At 51.2% G+C, this 21764-nt stretch overlaps 1 protein-coding gene across 1 annotated transcript in view; it reads left to right on the top strand.

Moving 5' to 3' along the window:
* Positions 1-21764, top strand: part of Myh14 (myosin heavy chain 14) — a 56039-nt gene that overhangs the window by 14202 nt on the left and 20073 nt on the right. Inside the window, exons 9-21 of the mRNA XM_035447108.1 lie at positions 7522-7617; positions 9797-9915; positions 11456-11608; positions 11716-11889; positions 12416-12589; positions 12948-13062; positions 16738-16925; positions 17601-17722; positions 18307-18376; positions 18747-18907; positions 19537-19645; positions 20514-20645; positions 21243-21449. Of these exons, the coding sequence (XP_035302999.1) occupies positions 7522-7617; positions 9797-9915; positions 11456-11608; positions 11716-11889; positions 12416-12589; positions 12948-13062; positions 16738-16925; positions 17601-17722; positions 18307-18376; positions 18747-18907; positions 19537-19645; positions 20514-20645; positions 21243-21449 (1820 nt within the window). The remainder of the gene's footprint in view (positions 1-7521; positions 7618-9796; positions 9916-11455; positions 11609-11715; positions 11890-12415; positions 12590-12947; positions 13063-16737; positions 16926-17600; positions 17723-18306; positions 18377-18746; positions 18908-19536; positions 19646-20513; positions 20646-21242; positions 21450-21764) is intronic.

The raw sequence follows: 21764 nt of genomic DNA, 5'->3' as shown, positions 1-21764 counted from the left end.
TGTTTGTGAAAATCAGAGGACAGTTTGAGGGAGTCCGTTTTCTCTATTATGTGGGTCCAGAGGATGTAAGTCAACTCAGGTCATCAGACTTGGCAGGGAGTTTACCAGCTGAGCCACACTACCAGCCCTTAATTATTATGAGTGTGTTATGAGGGTGTCTGTGTGTGTGTGTGTGTGTGTGTGTGTGTGTGTGTGTGTGTAGGTACCAGTTCCCCTGCCTCTGTTGGATCTGGGGATTGAATTCAGCCATCAGTCACACGTGGTAAGCACACTTATGGACTGAGCCATCTCTTCATCGTCACAGCTTTTGGACTGGTCCACCTCACAGGCTGTTTAAGAAGTTATTGAGTATCTGCTGTGTATGAAGGGCTAGAGCTCTCCAGGGGAGGAGTGGGCAGATATCCCCTCCTCACCTTGGGGAGGCAAAGGAAGTGAGATCAGCCAGCCATATAAATGACAGCATCTACTAGAAGCTGGTCAGAGTCCAGAGGGGCACAGAGCAGATAACTGTGGGGTGGGAGTTGGGGTACAATTCCACACAGGTAGTCAGGAACGGTGTTTGGACAGAGGCCTTCGATAAGGGGCAAGCCCTGGCGAAGGTGACAGAGAGAACACTCTGCATCTGGGATGGTCTGTGTAAAGGCCCTGGGGCAGGGAAAGTGTGGCATGTTTGAGAGATTAAAGCTTCCCAAGTGTGAGGTGGGTCCTCTTTGAAGCTCCTTTGACATTTTCTATTGTGATAGTAAGAAGAACCCTTGGGGACAAGCAGGAAAGGAAAAGTTATGCTTTAACAGTGATGACAAGGGATGGAGTCTCCTGGTTAGTTTTGTTGTCAAATTGACACAACCTTGACCCCCCCTGGGAAGAGGGACCTCAGCTGGAGACTTCTGTGATCAGATAGGCCTGTGGTCTTGACTGATGTTGGAGGGCCCGCCACTGAGGGTGGGGCCATTCCTAGGTGGTCATGAGCTATGTAAGAAAGCAGGCTAGGCATAAGAATCAGAGCAAGGCAGGCCTTGTTCATGGTTTCTGTTTCACTTCCTGTTGAGTTCCTGCCTTGACTTCCCTCAGTCATGACTTGTGATGTGTAAGTGTAAACCAAGTGAGCCTTTCTTCCCTATGTTGCTTTTGGTCAGATGTCCCCCTCCTCCCCCCCTCCCCCGCCCCTTTGATTTTTCAAGACAGGGTTTCTCTGTGTAGCCCTGGCCGCCCGGGAACTCTGTACACTAGGCTGGTGTTGAACTCACAGAGATCCTCTGTCCCCTGAGTGATGGGATTAAAGGCACAGGCCACCAGTGCCTGGCTTTGGTCAGAGGCTTTTATCACAGCAACCAACAGAAAGCAACTATATCAGAAACTGAGATAGGGTCCTGGCTGCCCAAAAATTCCCTGTATAGCCAAGGATGATTTTAAACTCCTAGTTCTCCTGCCTCTACCTCCTGAGTGCTTGGGGACAGGTGTGCACCAACATGGCCTGGTTGATGTGGTGCTGGGGATGGAACACAGGACCTCACACATGCTAGTCAGGCACTCTGCCAACTGAACTACATTTAACCCGTTATAATAATAACTATTATCATAACTATTATTATTATCATCATCATCATCATCATCATTATTTGGTTTGTTTGGTTCAGACAGAGTCCCATACTGTGGCCCAGGGGATGCCCAGGAACTCACTATACTGTAGCTCAGGCTGGCCAGGATTTCACTATATAGATAATGCAGGCCTGCAGCTCATTGCCATTTGAGTGTCTCAGCCTACAAAGTGCTGTGACGGCAGGCACCCGGCCCCCAGCCCCTTTCCTGAGCTGGGCTGTGCTCTCAGAGATCAGAGAGCCCCCCCCCCCGTGTGGGGATCAGCTGGGCCCCACCTCACAGTCTGATTCTCCCCAGGAGTTCCTGTTGGCTCCAGGGCCCAGTCCAGAGTGCCGAGTACTCGACCGTGTGCCCGCCCGTGCCCACTCCCACACCCACAGCCAGGCTTCCCAACCATGGTTTTGTAATTCTCAAGACTGAGACTCTCCCACCCCAGGCCACCAGCCTCTTGAGACCAGATGGCCCATGTTGCCCTCCTGCTGGTGACCTGCTGTGTAGAAGGGCCAATGACAGATGGGAGTTTTCCATTTTGCACACTAAATTTTCAGAGTTTGGATGTGCTTACAGCCTACTCTTGGATCACCACAGTAAGGTACACTTACACCTTCCAGAGATAGAACCACAGTGTGGTCGTCATCATCCTGACACCCTACGGCCTGGCTCTGGAGTCCCACTCTCCTCCTAGACACATTCAGCTTAATTCATTGACTTGTTTTAGTGTTGGGAGTTGAATGTATTCAAGTGCACTACCACTGTGCCACGTCCGCAGACCCTCACTGCCAGCGGCTAGCCATACCCTAATCTTGGTTGGTTTTAGCTGTGAGGAGCCATGTCACCACCATCCACAAGGTGGCCCCAGTTCCCCACTCCCCAGCTCTGGACCTGCCTGTCCTACATCCCTCTAGGAAGGAAGTTTGTATACTGTTGCAGGAATGGCAGGCAGACTCCTTGTGTTCCGTTTGTATGGAGTAGAGCCTACCATCTTTGCATAGACTCAGCTCAAGAATGAATCAGAAGGCCCCACCTCCCTTCAGAAAGGGACAGCAGAGTGGATGTGGACCTCATAACCCATTGCCAGAAGTGCAGATGGACACTTGTGTGCCCACTTTCATGCTACCTGAGGGCAGCCCGGGGCGGGCAGCATTTGGGACTCATCAGGACAGGACCTCTGTGCACCTCCTCACTTTGCATTGCTCCCTGCCAACCTTAGGTACTGTAAATGCCAGGCTGCTAAGCTGAACAACAAACAGTTAGCAGCCACGGGAACCTGGTAGTCTCTATGAGCAGGACTCATGACAGTCCTCCTGCCACAGCCTCCCAGTTTTCAGAACTATAGATATGAGCCACTATATCCAGCTGCATTTCATGCAGAAAAGGTCCGTGGAGTCCTGATCGTGGGGCCATTCGCTGAGGATGTATCACAGGGTCAGAGTGACCAGACACGGAATTGTAAATTGTTCTGTTTTGTTTATTTATATCACATTGGACGGGGCAGCCCCAAAGAATCACAACTGTTTTTATGTCACAGATGGGGACACTGGGGCCCCTCTTCCTTCCTGCAGGCTTGGTTGTCACCCCCAGATGAGTTGAGACTGGTGTCCAACCCTGCCCTGCCTGGTCCCAGCAGCACCCTCTTTTTGCTGGTCCCGAGAGTCCCCCACACAGAGGGGAGCTGCCTAGCACAGGATTTCCCAGTGCTCACTCAGCAGGGGGGGACTTCTGCCTCTGGCTCTTGGCTCTCATACATGCCGGGCCTCAGCTCTGGGACCCAGGACCTCTTGTGAAATGGCTTGTGTCAGCTGCAAAACTCTCAGAATTCCTGGATTTCCTTTATTTCTTCCCTTGCCCTCACCATCTTCCACTCTGAGTGGGTCCAACAAGGGGCCAGTGAGTCCAGCCCCTTCATACTGTCCAGCTGGGGAAACTGAGGCCCACATGGATATTTAGTAAATTATTTTTTAATCTAGAAAATTAGTAAATTAATTTACTAATTTAGTAAATTAACTTTTAATCTTAGTAATTATTTAAAATCTTGTTTAAATTTAAACAAATTTAAACAAATTTGTTTATTTGTGGGTATGGATGTTTTGCCTGCATGTATACCTGTGCAACAAGGATGCCAGAAGAGGGTGTTGGATCCCCTGAAACTGTAGTCACCATGTGGGTGGTGAGATTTGAACCCAGGTCCTCTGTAAGGGTAGCAGCCAGTACTCTTAACCACTTGAGCCACCTCTCCAGCCTCCATCCAATAAATCCTATCTCTCAATACTGGGCTTCTGTTGAAATATTTGCTGTTTTGTTTTGTTTTATTCTTTTTTCACGTTTATTTACATAGTGTTTGTGTATGCATGTGTGTGTGCTTGGAGGTCAGGGAACAACTTTGTGAAGTTGATTCTTGCCTTCCACATTGTAGGTCTGGGAATTGAACTCAGGTAATCAGGCTTGGTGGCAAGAGCCTTCTCCAGCTGAGCCATCTTGTCAACCTTGGATTGCTTGTTGTTGTTGAGATAGTCTGCAGCCCAAGCTGGCTTTGAACTCTTGATCTTCCTGCCTCTACTTCCCAAGCAAGTGCTACCACAGTGTGTGTGTGTGTGTGTGTGTGTGTGTGTGTGTGTGTGTGTGTACTTATCTGCATTCCACCTTATTGTATAATGGACAGGAACAGTTACTCAATCCCAGCTGGATTCTGACTCTGCCAGGTTATGAATTGAGTGATCCTGAGTTTGTGAATCACTTGCCTCAGTTTCCCTACTTGTCACATTGGGATCATGGGTGTGAGGGCCCACCTCCTAGAGCTGCTTTTGAAGGTCAGGTGCTTGGAACCGATGTGATATGGGGAAGAGAAAATACTCCATGTTTGTTGACTGGGTAAACATTGGAAACTGAACAGCTGGGGGTGGGGCAGTGCATGCTGTTTTAATCCTTAATGTTACCAGGGAGACGACCGTCGCAAACAGCTGCAGCAGCCCATCATTGCCCTCAGACGGCAGAGTGTCTCAGAAGGGTGACCAAGTTCTGATAGAACTGAGCCAAACCAGCAGCTGAAACTGAGAGATGGCTCAGTGGTTAGGAGCATGGGCTGCTCTCCCAGAGGGTCCGAGCTTGAGTCCCAACTCCCACATAACCGCTCCTGTGCTTCTGTAACTGCAGTTCCAGGGGCTCTGACACCCTGTCTGCCCTCTGTGGGCATGGTGCACATGCGGGCAAAACGCCCATGCACATAAAATAAACAATGAAGGGAACAGCAACCACAAAAGGGGATAGCAACAGTTCCCAAGGTGACACAGTGGCTGTCCTCCACCCCTGCCCCATGCCAAACACCTGTGTGATCGCGGTGGTATAACCTTGAGTCACAGGCTGAGCTGTTCCTCTACAGTGCCCCGGGTGTCCTCCAGGGGGCAGCACAACCCCGGTTCTCCAAGTACCTAGAAAAAACAGCACCCCTGGTTTAAGGCATTTGCAAAATCAAAGTCACTTTCTCTCTACATCTGTTTGTAACCCCAAATCTTACTGTGGTCAGAGGTCTCTGAGGTCTGTGGCTGGACACCTTACATAAAAACAGGGAGGTAGAAGCTGGGTTTGGGGCCCAGCTGGTAGAGCCTTCATGTCGTGCATGGAGTCCTGGACTCTATCACTGGAACTGATAAACCAGGCCAGGCATGGCGCAGTCTTGCCATCCCAACACTGGGGAAGTGGAGGCAGGAGGTCACCTTCAGTTATGTCGAAATTCTGGTACAGGCTAGCCTGGCACACATGAGGCCAGTCTCAAACACTCAAATAGAAAACCTAGGAAATAGAAATTGGGATGGGAATAGGTTTATGTAAAGGATAGAAGAATCCTTGATTCCACTCTGCCAGGAAATGGACCAACTAGACAGCCCAATAAGAAAAGACATTTGCTGCCAAGCCTTCCAACTTGAGTTCAGCTCTTAAAATCTACTTGGTGGGAAGGGAGAAGCGACTCCTCTGACCTCCACATATGTGCTCTGCTGTGGACACACTCACACAAACCACAATAAACAATAATAAACAACTGTGAAAAAAGCTTGTGTGGTGGTGCACACCCTTGATCCCAGCACTCAGGAGACAGAGGCAGGCAGGTCTTGGAGTTTGAGGCCAGCCTGGTTTACATAGGGAGTTCCAGGTCAGCCAGGACTATGGAATTGGACCCTGTCTCAACACCTCCCTCCAAGAGAGGGACAGAGAGGCGGAGACCACCAGCCAGGAAACACATGTGCAGATCAAACTGTGAGGTGACTTAGCACAGCTTTCTGGGGTGTCCCCACCAGCTGCCAGAATTTTGGGGTATTCAGCCCTTGCAGGGAATTTCCTATAGAAATCTCAGCCTCTATGTTCTGTTCTTTCGGAGTCCCCAATTGTGAGATTCAGCAGAGCAGTGTGATCAGGCTCTAAGAACCATCAGCCAGGGCTGGAGAGATGGCTCAGTGGTTAAGAACACCGACTGCTCTTCCAGAGGTCCTGAGTTCAGTTCCCAGCAACCACATGGTGGCTCACAACCATCCATTACGAGATCTGGTGCCTTCTTCTGGTGTTCAGATATACATGGAAGCAGAATGTTGTATACATAATAAATAAATAAATCTTAAAAAAAAAAAAGAACCATCAGCCAGCGTGAAAGCAAGATGCTTAGCCATGTCACTTCAGACTAGTGTCATTTCTGGGGTTTACTTGGTTCCCTATCTTAATGTGTTTGGGATTTTAAAAAAGATTTATTCGTGTGTGTGTGTGTGTGTGTGTGTCTGTGTGTGTGTGTGTGTGTGTGTGTCTGTGTGTGTCTGTGTGTGTCTGTGTGTGTCTGTGTGTGTCTGTGTGTGTCTGTGTGTGTCTGTGTGTGTCTGTGTCTGTGTGTCTGTGTGTTATGTGCGTGTGAGTGCAGTGCCTACAGAAACCAGGAGAGGGCAGAAGATCTCCTGGAGCTGGAGTTATATGGGTACTTGAAACAGAATTTGGGGTCCTTTGGAAGAGCAGCAAGTACTCTTAACCATGGAGCAGTTCTTGGCATGTAAAATGCCCTGCAGTACAGGGCTGGAGCAAAGAGGCTTTGTTAACCAAAGAGGCTTTGTTAACAATTGTGAGACTCACTTCACTGTGGCATTGACTTTAATACCCTTGACCACACGCTCTGTATTAGAATCAGCAATGGGACTGGGGAGATGGCTTAGTTGGAAGAGTGCCTGCTGTCAATCATGAGGACCTGAGTTCCAGTCCCCAATACTCATGTAAAGGGTTGGGCATGGGGCTGACAAGATTGCTTCATGGGTAAAGGGGCTTGCTGCCAAGCCTAATGACCTCAGTTTTGAAACTGGTTCACTCACTGAACCTGGAGCTTGACAATTTGGCTAGGCTGGCTGGTTACTGAGCCTCAAGGGTTCCCCTGTCTCTGTCTCCTTAGTACTGGGGTTACAGATGTTCACCACTGCACCCAGCTTTTTATGTGGGTGCTGAGGAATCAAACTCAGGTCCTCAACCTTGTACAGAGTGCTTTGCTAACTGAGTGATCTCCCCAGCCCAACATCTGGCTCATTTAGAATCCTGTATACGTCATATCTCTGTTCATAGGAAGACAGAACAAAGCAAAGCTTGAACACAGAAAGCTGAGTGTATTGATCTGTTGTTTGTTTAAAGATTGAATTATGTATACAGTGTTCTGACTGCATGTATGCCTGTAGGTCAGAAGAGGGCACCAGATCTTGTCATAGATGGCTGTGAGCCACCATGTTGTTGCTGGGAATTGAACTGGAAAAGCAGCCAGTGCTCTTAATCTCTGAGCCATTTTTTAAAGCCTAGTTGAGGTCACAGATGAGCTTTCAGCTCTGGGGTACTGAACACAACTTTGGGGTTTCCTACAGCATGATTAAGACTAGATTTCCCAGCCCATATGACTTCCACTCTGCCCCACAGCCATGCTGCGCACTGTCTCGGCTGTCCTCCAGTTTGGCAACATTGTCCTGAAGAGAGAGCGTAACACAGACCAAGCCACCATGCCTGACAACACAGGTACGACCCTGGCCAATATCCTCTGCATGCTCCTTGCCAGACTGTCCCCTCTATCCTTTCTTTGCCCTCTATCCAGGACTGCTCTGACTTCTGCATTTTGCAGAGACCTTAAGGGCCCAGAGTGCAGTGGCCAGGTTTCCTCCACTTTGGAGGAGGAGCCCTGCTGGAGACAACCCAGTCATTGCAGGAAATTATCAGAGTCCCCACCGTGCCTAAGTAGTGCCCCTCCTCCAGGTTGCAGGCCTGTGCCACTACACCCAGGCTCATATCCCTCTCCTTGTTTTTGCTAAATAATGAAAATCACCAATTTTCTCCTCTGCTTCCTGTTCATGTTTTGGTACTTGGTCATTTAACCCAGGATGGCCTTGAACTACTGATCTCCTTTTTTGTTGTTGTTGTTGTTTGTTTTTTTGAGACAGGGTTTCTTTGTGGCTTTGGAGGCTGTCCTGGAACTTGCTTTGTAGACCAGGCTGGTCTTGAACTCACAGAGATCCACCTGCCTCTGTCCATCCCACATGCTGGGATCAAAGGTGTGCACCACCACTGCCCAGTGAGCATCTACCTCTTAAATGCTGGGATAACAGGCCCATCCCACCACACTCAACTGAAGTAGCTATTTCTTTGAGCCCTTGGGTAGACAGGGAAACTGAGGCTTGTTGCTTAAATGACCTGTCCATTTCCGATCATCCAGTGAATAGCATCAGCTGTGAGCTAGGAGCAGCTCCATGGCATCTTGGTGTACAGGAAAAGGGTGTGGCAGAGGGTTCCCTTCCCCACTCCTGTCCTCTGTGCAGTCTTTTTTTTTTTTTAATGTAGACTAGACTGGCCTTGAATTTACAGAGATCCAACTACTTCTGCCTCCTGAATGCTGATACTAAAAGCGTGCACCACCATACCCAGCCTTTTTGTTTTATGTTCTGTGAGACAGGGTGTCACTGTAGCCCATGTTGACCTCGAACCCGCAGCCACTCCCCCAGTGTTGGGATTTGGTTGTAAAGGAAGGAGAAAATTGCCCACAATCAGACCCCTGAGATGTCTGCACCCTAGGGTGTCTCCCCTGGGGTTTCCCTACCTTGTGCTTGTGTAGCTGGAGGTCTAGACAGAAATAGAGTTGTCTGGCTCCCTCTGGACTTCTGAAACTCTCTGTCCTGGTTATAAAACCCTCCAGCTCACTCTCAAACTCTGCACAGGTCCGAAAATCTGGGGAACTGGAGCACTGCTCCCTACTCACCCAGCCCTGCAGTGCCCACTGTGACCACTGAGGGCGCCATTCACCAACCTGGCACTGCCCTGGCCTGGCACACCTGTTTGCTTTTCTTAATTAAGGGCAGACATTACAAGCCTTTTTGGTTAGGTAGAGTGGAAGGGGGTCAAGACAGGCTTTCTCTGTGAAGTCCTGGCTGTCCTGGAACTCACTCTGTAAACCAGGCTGGTCTTGAACTCACAGAGATCCACCTGCCTCTGCCTCCTGAGTGCTGGGATTAAAGGCGTGCGCCACCATGCCTTGCTACAAGCCTTTCTGAAACCTGCTTTTTCCCCCCTCAATGCCTTGAGGAGTAGCTTTATGTGTTGTTAACTAGCACCCTACGGTTGGGAGTATTGAGTTCAGACAGGATCTCATGCTGGCCCAACTAGCTCCCTTTGTAGTTGAGGATGACCTTGAATTCCTGATCCTTCTGCCTCAAACTCTGAGACACTGGGCTGGCAGTATATGCCACCGTGCCTGACTCTGGCGCCTTTTCAACGAATTTCTTTCTAGGCTTCTTGTCTTCCCTCTGTGGAGCTGAGCATGTAGAGTAAGCACCCAGTCAGCGATGCTGGCGGGTGCCTGGAAACAAGTCTTGGTTCAGGGTTTAATTCAGGGCAGAAAGGGAAACTCCTCCCACGCAGCCTTGCAAAGCTCCACCACAAACATCCACCCATTTAACATTTTAGTGTTGAGCTTCTTGTCATGCTAGTTTTTCTTATTGAAGATATGCATTGCTCCAGGCCGGGTGGCACAGGCCTGTCAACCCAGCACTTGGGGCGCTCAGGATGCTGCTACCAGAAACAAAACAAAACAAAACAAAACGAAACAAAAAAACCCTTCATCTCTTTTCTCAGCCAGGGCTGTGGTGCCCCTCCCACAAGCCCCCCCCCATTTTCCTGTGCTAACGCCTGTCACTCCTCTCTCCTTCAGCTGCCCAGAAGCTCTGCCGCCTCTTGGGACTCGGGGTGACCGACTTTTCCAGAGCTCTTCTCACACCCCGAATCAAAGTCGGCCGAGATTATGTCCAGAAAGCACAGACCAAGGAGCAGGTAGGCGGGAATCCAGCTGTGCAGGTGCAGGAAAAACTGGCTTGTGATTTGTGATCCTGGGCTTTTAGGTTATTGTCATTACCTTTGTTTGTTTGTTTGTTTGTTGTTTGTTTGTTTGTTTATTGGGGGGTTATGCACACACCACAGAATGCCTGCTGAAACCAAAAGACAGCTAACAGAAGTTAGTTCTGTCCTCCCACCGTGTGGGTTGGCATTGGCACCTTTACCCGCTGAGCCCTCTCACTAGATCTGTAAACATCTTATTCCTTCTCAGCAGGCGTGCCTGCCCCTACTCTGTCACCAGCCCTGGAAAACAAAAGCAGTGACCAAAACACAGGTCAAGGGCTGGGGGGGGGGTGGCTCCCTCAGCAAGTGCCTGCCTTCCAAGCATGAGGACCCAACTTTGACCCCCCAGAACCTGTGTAAAAGGCTGGGGAGGTAGAATCAGAAAGATTTCTGGCTCTCACTGGTCAGCCATTCTAACTAAATACATAAGCTCTGGGTTCAGAGAGAGACCCTGTCTCAAAGAACAGGATGTCGAGTGACTCCTTCTGAGGAGTGACTCCTGAGCTTGACCTGTGCTCTACACACTCATGTGTGCTCATATGTGCACAAAAACAAAAATAAAGGCACTTACCTCAAGGGGCAGTGGTTCTCAGCCTTCCTAATGCTGGACCCTAATACAGCTGCTCATGTTGTGGGGACCCCCAACCATAAAATTGTCTTATTTGCTACTTCATAACTGTAATTTTGCTACTGTTATGAATTGTAATTTAAATGTCTGATAGGTGACCCTGGGGGGTGGGGGGTTGTGACCTACAGGTTGAGAAGCACCGTGCTAGGGAAATGGAGACTAAACAGATGAATGAAAAGGGTGGTTCCATTCAGCGATTCTTCTATGAAGGAGGTTTAGCTATGTCAAGACAAGCAAGGCAGAGGGTTGCCGAAGCCACGATCAGTAGGTGACAGATCATATGAGGTCTTAGGAACCACAGGAAGGAGGTGCTGTGGACGGCTGGAAAGAGATTTGATGTCATTTGTCCTTTATGTGAAGATCCTCTTGGCCACTGCAACAATTGGCTCCTTGAGCTACATATATAGGCAAGGAAACTCAGGGCTACTGTCATAATCCAGACAAAGATGGTAGCTCAGGCACAGTAGTGACAGAGAGGTGACCGACTACAAGTTGGAACCACTGGGACAGGAAGGAACTTGGTAACCTCTGGCTTGTTCTCTAACACCACTAGAGAAACTGAGGCATGGAGAGGTTTATTCAAGGGCTTCAGATCACACAGCCTCTGAGTAGCTGCACTGGATTTGAACACAGACTCTTGGATCTGGTGCTCACACTGTACTTTAGAAATTGATTTAAGAGGTGGAGGAAGGTGGGAGCCTGAGGCACTAGGATTTCAGTAATGGCAGAGTGTTGTTTGTGTGGTCCTGTATGGTGTTTACACTCAAGAACAAGTTCAGGGACGCCCTGCTTGATCCACACACAGTGTCACATGGGCTGGGCCTTGCTGTGCATCTTACCCTGCAGGCTGACTTCGCCCTGGAGGCTCTGGCCAAAGCTACCTACGAGCGCCTCTTCCGCTGGCTGGTTCTGCGGCTCAACCGCGCCCTGGACAGAAGCCCACGGCAAGGTGCCTCCTTCCTGGGCATCCTGGATATCGCCGGCTTTGAGATCTTCCAGGTGTGGACCTTTGCCTTGCAGTCCCTCTTTCCAGTCGCGGTGCCTCTGTCCCCGCTCTGTCCCCGCTCTGTCTCCGCTCACCGCCCTATCTCACAATTCTCTTGTAGCTGAACTCCTTCGAGCAGCTGTGTATAAACTACACAAATGAGAAGCTGCAGCAGCTCTTCAACCACACCATGTTCGTGCTGGAGCAGGAGGAGTACCAGCGAGAGGGCATCCCCTGGACCTTCTTAGATTTTGGCTTGGACCTGCAGCCTTGCATTGATCTCATCGAGCGGCCGGTGAGGGGCCCGGACCAATGAGCCTGCAGCTCAGACCCTCAGTGCTCAGTCCCGCCCACCACTAGACTCACACTATTCGGCGCTGTCCACTGCCCAGACTCTTGAAGCTCAGTCTGGTCCACTGGCCAGACCCAGAAAGCTTGGCTCCACCCACTACCCAATTTTGCCCCACTCTGCCCCACCCACCTGTGAGAATGCTCCTTCTTCGCCTGCCTCAGCGCCTTCCACGGACCCAAAGAGGAAATGTCCCACTAGCTGCCCCATCCCTGTGACCAGCTGCAAGTCCCACTTGAGTTCCTGGCTCCAGACAACCGGTCAGTGTGTGGCTCGGTGCTGGTGATGAAAACTAGCGCCTTGCACATGCTAGGCGAGCTAGGTTAAGCTAGCGAGCTAGGCATTCTAGGCAATGCTAGGTTGAGCCACCCCAAGTCCCTCAACCTCGAGTCACTTCTTACCTCTGACAGCTAACAGCAGTCTGTGCCCACACGTGGGGAATCTGACTTCTGTTTCTCCACTTGCTGGCCAGGCCAACCCTCCAGGTCTCCTGGCTCTCCTGGACGAGGAGTGCTGGTTCCCCAAGGCCACGGACAAATCTTTCGTGGAGAAGGTAGCCCAGGAGCAGGGCAGTCACCCCAAGTTTCAGCGCCCCAGGCACCTGCGGGATCAGGCGGACTTCAGTGTCCTGCACTACGCAGGCAAGGTGAGGGCTAGGCTGACTGTGGGCCCCCACTCAAGGATTCAGGGATCTTCACTTGGTCCAGGGGTACATAGGCTCAGGTGACACAGGGAGCACAAGACCAAGTTAACCACCTGTCAAATTCCAGAGTCTCATGCTTGTGGCCCTTGTGGGAATAGACTGTGTTTGAGAACTGAGGAGCCTGTGTGGCACAGAACAGAATGAGCCACAAGAATGTTGTGGTTATGGAGGACAAAGGTGTGGGCTACAGGCGGATGGGGGGTGTAGAGGGCCATGCAAGGGAAGTGCAGTTCAGAGGATGGACACACGCTGACGCCAGTGTTCCAGTCCATGTCACATGTCATCTGCCTGGTTCCATTAGGTTGACTACAAAGCCAGTGAGTGGCTGATGAAGAACATGGACCCGTTGAATGACAACGTGGCTGCCTTGCTTCACCAGAGCACAGATCGCCTCACAGCTGAGATCTGGAAGGATGGTAAGGGTGCCCTTCCCAGGGTCTGTCCTCAGAGTCTGTGCTCTGAAGTGGCTGATGGGTGGGGTAGACGCGTGGAGGAGTGGGTTGGTGGATGAGGTGCATGGGCAGGTCAGTAGGTGTTTAGATGGACGATAGATAGATAGAAGGCTAGATGGGTCGAGGGGTGGGTTGGTGGGTGGATGGATGGATGCATGGATGTGTCAGTATCTTAAATTAGCATCTTACACAAGGATAAGAAATAAGACATATTACTGTCAATCATTGCTTTTAGTAATAGTCTCCTATGCAATCAGACTAGAAAGATAAGGCAGTCGTCCTTGAGACCCACAGGACATTGCACCACTCAAAGACTTATATAAGATACCATAGTATTCACATTCGACACGCACATCTTCCCATATACTTTTTTCCCTTTCTCCATATAGGTTGAGTCATCCCTTACCCTCTTTATTTAACACAATGCAAATGATATGTAAATAGCTGTTACACTATTACTAGAGACTATGGCAGGAAAAAGCCCGTTCTGTGTTCGGTATAGACTCTTTTTCTTAGAATATTTTTAATTAGTTGTTCAATTACAAGTTGCAGAGCCTGGATATATGCAAAGCTGACTTTATATAGATATTTGTAGCCAGGCATGGTGGTGCAAGCCTTTAATCCCGGCACTCAAGGAAGAGAAGCAAATGGATCTCTGTGAGTTTGAGCCCAGTCTGATCTACATCATGAGTTCTAGGACATCCAGGCTACAGAGAGACCCTGTCTCAAAAAAGAAACAACAACAACAACACACACACACACACAACACACACACCACAAACACACATACACCACACCACATACACACACCACACCACACATACCACACCACACAAACACACACCCCACACCCCACAACCCCCCCCACACCACCCACACAACACACCACACAAACACACACACACCACCCCACACACACACACATACCACACCACACAAACACACACCCCACACCCCACAACCCCCACACACCACCCACACACCACACAAACACACACACACCACCCCCCCACACACACACATACCACACCACACAAACACACACCCCACACCCCACAACCCCCACACACCACCCACACACCACACAAACACACACACACCACCCCCCCACACACACATACCACACCACACACACATACAAACACACACACACCATACAAAAGGAAAAAGAAAGAAAAAAAATAAACAAGTTGAGCCATTCCCACCTTTTAAAAAGCTGTATTGGGGCGGAGAAATGGTCAATGGTTAAGAGCAGACTCACTCTTGCAGGGAGCCCAGGTTCAGCTGCCAGTACCCATGTCAGGTGGCTCACAGCCACTTGTAACCACTCTAACTCCAGAAGATCCAGCACCCTGGGGTCTACAGGCACCTGCACTCATAGGCACTTATGTACACACATTATTAAAAATAAATCATGTTTTTAAATCTGCATAGGTGGTGGTGCAGGCCTTTAGTCCCAGCACTCAGGAGGCAAAGGCAGGAGGATCTCTGAGTTCTAGACCAGCCTGGTCTACAAAAGCTAGTTCCAGGACAGCTTCCAAAACCACAGAGAAACACTATCTTGAAAAAAAAAAATTCTGCATAGTTCCAGCACATGCCTTTAATCCCGGCACTCAGAAGGTAGAGGTGGTCAGATCTCTGTGAGTCTTGAGGACATCCTGGTCTACAAAGAGAGTTCCAGGATAGCCAGGGATACATGGAGAAATCATGTTTTGAAAAACCAAAAAAAAAAAAAAAAACAGTAACAATCTGCATAGTTCATGGGCAATGGCCCATCCCCACCTGCCCATCCGTCTGGCTCTGAGCCACAGCCCTGGTCTTCTGAGCAGGTGCTAACTCACTTTTCTCCCCAGTGCCCACTAACAAAGCTGCCTCAATGCACAGGAGAAAGAGAAGGGTAGGGAATTGGGCCTTTTTATATCCATCTCACTTAGGACTGTCTTGATCCCAGAACTGGCCACCCTGCATCCTAGCAGCCAAGGGAGAGGGTGGATGAAACGCTCCCCTAGAGGTGGAGTGGGTATATCAATTTGATTATTGAGCTTCCTGGCACGCAGGGCAGATAAGACTAAAAACAAATGTAGACTTAGCTCTTGAGACATTCTGTATTACTAAATTTTCAAAAATGACTTTAGTGCACTGATGTAAAGTGAACAGGTCACAGGCAATATCTGGGCCCCCTGCCATCCTGCTGTGTGCTAACTAATGCTCTTTCTTTCTCTTCCTCTCACCTTCTCTCCCTCCCATCTCCACACATCTCTCCCACCACTGCCATCTCCCCTACCCTTCATCTGTCCATCCCCAGAACAAGGGGGCCTCCAACAGTTCACTTTACTTGGCTCATTCCCATCGTCACCCCCTGGACCTGCAGGGACACTCAGCTCTGGTGCTCCTCCGCCAGGGGGTGGGTTTCTCTGTGCACCCACGGGTGAGGCTTGTAGAACACAGTTGGGGGGGCTGTGGGGGGCCCTGGCTGGACATGTTGGTCCCCACTCCTCTCTGCATGAGGTCTCTCCCTCCTGCTGAGCCCTTGGTGGTTCTAGAGCTTTCTAGCTATACCATGTATTAAAAATGCACAGAAGGGGCCAGCAAGATGGCTTCACAAGTAAAAGTGTGTGCTGCCAAGACTGAGTGGATCTCCCGGGACCCACATAGTGGAAGGAGAGAACCTACTCTCACAAGTTGTCCTCTGTCCTCCCCACGTGCCTTATACAATACACAGAGACACACGCGCGCACGCGCACACACACACACACATACACACAATCACACACAGAGGCGCGCGCTCTCTCTGTCTCTCTGTCTGTCTGTCTGTCTCTCTCTCTGTCTCTCTCTCTCTCTCTCTCTCTCTCTCTCTCTCTCACACACACACACACACACACACAGAGTGTAATAACATTTTAAGAGAGGCATTCCCTGAGCACCTAATGTGCAAATAAGAAAGCAAGCCCAGCTGGGCAATGGTGGTGCACACCTTTAATCCCAGCACAAGGGAGGCAGAGGCAGGCGGATCTCTGTGAGTTCAAGGCCAGCCTGGTCTATAGAGTGAGTTTCAGGACAGCAGGCACAACACAGAGAAACCCTGTCCTGAGAAACAAAATCAATCAAACAAAAACAAAACAAGAAGATGAAGAAGAAAACAAACAGAAGTTATGTAGCTTTCTCGAGATCACACAACCTGTAAGTGGTAGAGTAGAGATTTGAACCCAGAAACTTAGCTCTTCCTTATGCTTTAGGAACATAATCAACGATATCTGTTGTTTTGAAAATGACTGACAGCATAGGGGCACCAGAGAGAGTTGAACTTGGGGAGTGCCAGTAATGGCAGGTCACATGAAGACTCTCTGCCAGGTTCTGGCCCCGGGTTTCTGGTTTCTGAGCTATGTGACCTTGAGGCCAGTTGCTGCATTTCTGGCCCTGTCTGCCTGTCAAATGCACAGGCCAAGGAGCAATGTTATGTATGACATGCCAGGTCCTATAAATCAGAAGATATTCCACCTTGGCCAGCCCCATTCCTTATAGCTGATTCTAAGAAACTGGGTGTGGGGGCTCAAGCCTGGAGGCTGAGGGAGGAGGATGGCATGAATTCATAGCTGGCTGATCTTGATCCTTTTCATACACCGGTTTGTCCCTCCACAGTGGAGGGCATTGTGGGGCTGGAGCAGGTGAGCAGCCTCGGGGATGGTCCTCCGGGAGGTCGCCCCCGCCGTGGGATGTTCCGGACTGTGGGGCAGCTCTACAAGGAATCGCTGAGCCGCCTCATGGCCACACTCAGCAATACCAACCCCAGTTTCGTCCGCTGCATCGTCCCCAATCACGAGAAGAGGGTGAGTAGGAAGTGTCCAATCAGCTTGTTGCACTCTCTGAGTGGGTACAAGTGGCTGCCATGTCTGGGTTCTCTGCTTCTCTGACCTAAACATTTTGAGTGTCCACTGTGGCAGAGACAGGACTTAGGGACATGGTGGCAAAGAGGTGAGCCTGTGCCAGTTGCTTCTGTGTCTGCAGGGAGCTAACAGTTACAGGGCAAAAGAAGTACTTACTTCATAAAACACACATTCAGCTAACCACCCAAAGTGAATGTCAGGTGAACCTGAAGGGCTGAGAAGGGTCAGACTAGATTTTACCTAGCCAGGGAGTCAGAGGAGGCTCCCTGGAGGGGAGGTAACTGAGCTGTTCAGCCTAAGCTGTTTTCCAAGCAGAGATAGCTTGTGCCCAGAGACAGGTAGGGGCATTGTGAGAATAAGGAATGGGAAGGGCTGCTGGGATACAGGCCAGGCCTGTCAGTCCTGCACTAGGAACAACGAGATAGAAAAGGTATTAAGTTCAGGGCCAATCTCACCTACAGTACCAGTTCAAAGCCAGCCTGGGCAACTTAATAACCCTTGTTTCAAATAAAAAAGGAAAAAGAGGCCTGGGGGTGTTGCTCAGTGGTAAAACATTTGCCACAGCCCTGATTGTGGCACCCCTGGTGGCTTCCACTGACCCTGCTGTCACTCCTGCAGGCTGGGAAGTTGGAGCCCCGCCTGGTGCTGGACCAGCTCCGTTGTAATGGGGTCCTTGAGGGTATCCGCATCTGCCGCCAGGGCTTCCCCAACCGCATCCTCTTCCAGGAGTTCCGGCAGCGGTGAGCAAAGGGCTCCAGGGGGCTGGGCAGGATGGGAGTCAAATCCCTTGGGGCTTGAAGCCAGGTTTCTGAGTCTCACTTTCCCTTCTGTGGTGTTTAAGAGGGGAAGGAAAAAGGGTCCTGGAGTGCCAGCCGAACTTTGAAAATTGAAATTGCATGCCTTTAATCCCAGCACTCAGGAGGCAGAGGCAGGCAAATCACTGTGACTTTAAGACCAGCCTGGTCTACAAGAGCTAGTTCCAGGACAGCCTCCAAAGCCACAGAGAAACCCTGCCTCAAACCCCGCCCCCCAAAATAAATACATACATAAATAAATAAAACTGAAGTTGAAGCTGGGCATAGCGGTACATGCCTTTAATCCCAGCAGTGAGGAAGTAGATACAGGAAGATCTCTTGAGTTTGAGGCCAACCTGGTCTACATAGAGAGTTCTAGACCAACCAGAGCTACATAGTGACATCCTGACTCAAAAAAATTTCCAAAACTGTCTGAGTGGTGTGGTTAGCATCCCTATCTCTACCAAGCCTTATTCATATGGTCTCATGATGCTGTGCTCCTCTTCCCTCCTCCTCCCCTCTGGCTGCAGCTATGAGATCCTCACCCCAAACGCCATTCCCAAGGGCTTCATGGATGGCAAGCAGGCCTGTGAAAAGATGGTGGGTAGGGGCAAGGGCCTATGGGAGCCAGGGCCTGTGGAGGGGTAGGGTTTTGCGATCTGAGGCGAGCCTGCTCAGTGGGTGGGCCTATGGCTAAGGGTGCTTTGGCTGGGGGCGGAGCCTGTAGATGGGGGTGTTACTAACAGCCTGGGCAGGGCCTTTGGTGTTGGATATATGGGAAATGTTGACCTGCTAAAAGATGTTGCATGGGGCCTGTGAGGTGGGGGGGGGGCGTGGGAGCCTGGGAGCGGGGTCTGGGGCAGGTGTAGCGCCTGGACAGGGAATCCAGGTGGTGGGGGACTCCCCATTGTCCTTCTTGATACTGTTTCCTTTTCTCCATCTCATTCTCCTTCCCACTCTAACCCTCCAGATCCAGGCCCTGGAGCTAGACCCCAACCTATACCGTGTTGGCCAAAGCAAGATCTTCTTCCGTGCTGGAGTCCTGGCCCAGCTGGAGGAAGAGCGGGACCTGAAGGTCACGGACATCATAGTATCTTTCCAGGCAGCAGCACGGGGATACCTGGCCCGCAGGTGAGGGAAGCCAGGCTGTGCCACGAGTGATGGGCCGAGGCTGGGCAGAGGCCTGCGGACACCCAAAGGGAGCTGGAGTCCTGCAGGACATGCTTGTGTTTAGGACCCCAGCTAGAGGAGTGACGTGTCCTGATAGAGGCTAACTGGGTCCGAGAGAATGGAAGGCTGGTTTGTGTAAGGGCCTGGGGCAGGGCACCTGGCCTGTCTCAGGCTGCAGGCAGATGTAGAGCAGTTTCTCCTCCCCTCAGAACAAACAGCCAGTAGAAGGGATGCTGCAACCCCAGGCTGAGGGCTGTGACCTTGCCTAGGGGTCCTGGGGAGCTGTGGAGGACTGTGAGCCAAGAACAGGGTCAGTGTGTTGGGGTGGGCTGAGGGGAAGGGAGGGAGGCTGAGGGCTGGAGGACAGAGCCAAGAGCAGGATGTGTAAGACTCATAAAGTCTGCCGTGATGGAACTTCAGCTCAGCGGGCACAGGGCTCACCTAGCAGGAAGCCCCCATCATCCCTGCCTGCACTGACGAGGCGGAGAAAGGAGGATGGGCTTCCAAGTTAGCCTGAGCTACGTGAGAGCCCGTCTGAGAAGTAACTAAGTCTGCAATGGCTGCTCCTACTGTCATCCGTGTGCCCACAGGGCCTTCCAGAGAAGGCAGCAGCAGCAGAGCGCCCTGCGGGTGATGCAGAGGAACTGTGCCGCCTATCTCAAGCTGAGGAACTGGCAGTGGTGGAGACTGTTCATCAAGGTGAGTGAGCCTGAGCCCGTGTTCCCCATGTTTGTGAACCAGAGCCACCTGTTACCAGGATGACGGTCCTCCTTCCCCTCCTCCTCCTCCTCCTCCTCCTCTTCCTTTTTTCGAGATAGGGTTTCTCTGTGTAGCCCTAGCTGTCCTGGAACTCACTCTGGAGACCAGGCTGGCCTTGAACTCACAGAGATCCACCTGCCTCTGCCTCCTGAGTGTTGGGATTAAAGCTTGCGCCACTACCGCCAGTTGACCCAGGATTCTTTAGATGATAAGTGATTTAAACTAGTCTGATGCAGGACACTGGGGTGGGGTGGGGTGGGGTGAGGCCTGCCTGGAATCCCCAAACTGGGGAGGATGGGTTGAGGCCTTAGCTGAGGCTGTACCTTGGTTGGTAGGGCGTGTTTGCTCAACAGCACAAAGCTGTCATCCCAGAACTCACAAAGCTGGAGAATTAGGGGCTCTAAGTCATCTTTGGCTACATATAGAGTTTGATGCTAGCTTGAGCTACATAAGATCTTGTCTCAGAAAAAAAGGAGGGGCAGGGTAATAACATGGCTTGGCAGATTAAGGGTGCTTGCTGCCAGTCCCCAGGGCCCACACTGTGGAAGGAGACTTCCACAGGTTGTCCTCTGACCTCCAAATGTTCACGTGTAAGCATGTATAGACAGTAAATAAATGTGTGTGGGGAGGTACGAATTGAGCCATCATGGCTTACATATGAGAGCCTGTCTCAAAACTGCCAAACAAACCAAAACAAAAGCATATGAAGCTTCAGGTACAGCTGGATCCAGAAGGAGCCAGGGTCCCCAGACCCCCTCAGGATAGCTCACGTCCCAAAGGTGACAGGAACTACCATGTTCTCCCCAAGGTGAAGCCCCTGCTGCAGGTGACTCGACAGGATGAGGTGCTGCAGGCGCGTGCCCAGGAGCTGCAGAAAGTCCAGGAGCTGCAGCAGCAGAGCGCACGTGAAGTGGGGGAGCTGCAGAGCCGCGTGGCACAGGTGCGGGAGCAAGTCCTGTGACTTGAGTGAGGCCTATCCATGGAGCGGATCTGTGTGGGCGTGGCCATGGTGTGAGGGGCGGTTCTTTTGGATTGAGCCTGTATGTGAAGGATGGGAGCCAGGGAATGGGGTGTGGGGCAGTGGGTGGGCATAAGGCCATGGTGGAGTTAGTGAGGAGTGTGGCTGGCGGGGCTGGGGGGTGGGGGGAGCAGTATATGAAGGGCAAAATGAAGAGGATGAGGAGGGCAAGGTCTGGAGGACAAGAGGTAGGGCTGCTGGGCCGGGCCTGTGTGATGACAGGATTCCGATGGTGAGGGGCAGCGGCAGAGGTGGGGCTTAATGTTGGTTTGGGATAGAGCTTTGGGACAAACAGTAAGGTGGAGAGGGTGGGGGGTGGAGTGGTGAGTGGGTCTTTGGATGGAACTGTGGCAGGGCTGTGTAGGTGACAGGGTGGGTCAGGGCTTGAGGGACAGTGTCTGGCTGTGCCCAGCTGGGCAGAGAGACCTTGATGGGTGCATGGTGGGAGGTAAGAGGGGTTATTAGAGGATGTGGGGACAGCCTGAGTGGAGGCCCCTGACTGGTACCCGCCACCCGCAGCTAGAGGAGGAGCGCTCACGCCTGGCTGAACAGCTGCGTGCAGAAGCAGAGCTATGCTCTGAGGCCGAGGAGACTCGGGCGCGATTGTCCGCCCGGAAGCAGGAGCTGGAGCTGGTGGTGTCAGAGCTTGAGGCACGAGTGGGCGAGGAAGAGGAATGCAGCCGACAGCTGCAGGGCGAGAAGAAGCGGCTGCAGCAGCACATACAGGTGTGGGGAACCGAGGCACCCTGTCCATGTCCACCCCAAACCTCAGCTCTGGGGATCCAAAGCACAGAGACTGTATAGACTTCATTCACGTGGTGGTGGGGCTAGGCTGTGTGCGCTTCAGGTCCTGCTGGAGCTAGCCCTTCAAGTCTCCTCTTCAGGGTTCAGCCCATGTCTCCTGGCTCTGAAGGCATCTGTCTTGAGCCCCTTCCCCACCCGACCCCTGGGTAGGACACTATCCTGTGGCTATTCCCCCAAGTCTGTGCACTGGGGGAACATGTGAGTTCTTATGCTGGGACAAAGATTGTTACCCATGTT

The sequence above is a fragment of the Cricetulus griseus genome, chromosome 6 (genome assembly GCF_003668045.3).
Source record: "Cricetulus griseus strain 17A/GY chromosome 6, alternate assembly CriGri-PICRH-1.0, whole genome shotgun sequence".
Lineage (NCBI taxonomy): Eukaryota > Metazoa > Chordata > Mammalia > Rodentia > Cricetidae > Cricetulus > Cricetulus griseus.
Note: the sequence above shows the minus strand (reverse complement) of the source record. Positions and strands in the feature narration are given on the sequence as shown.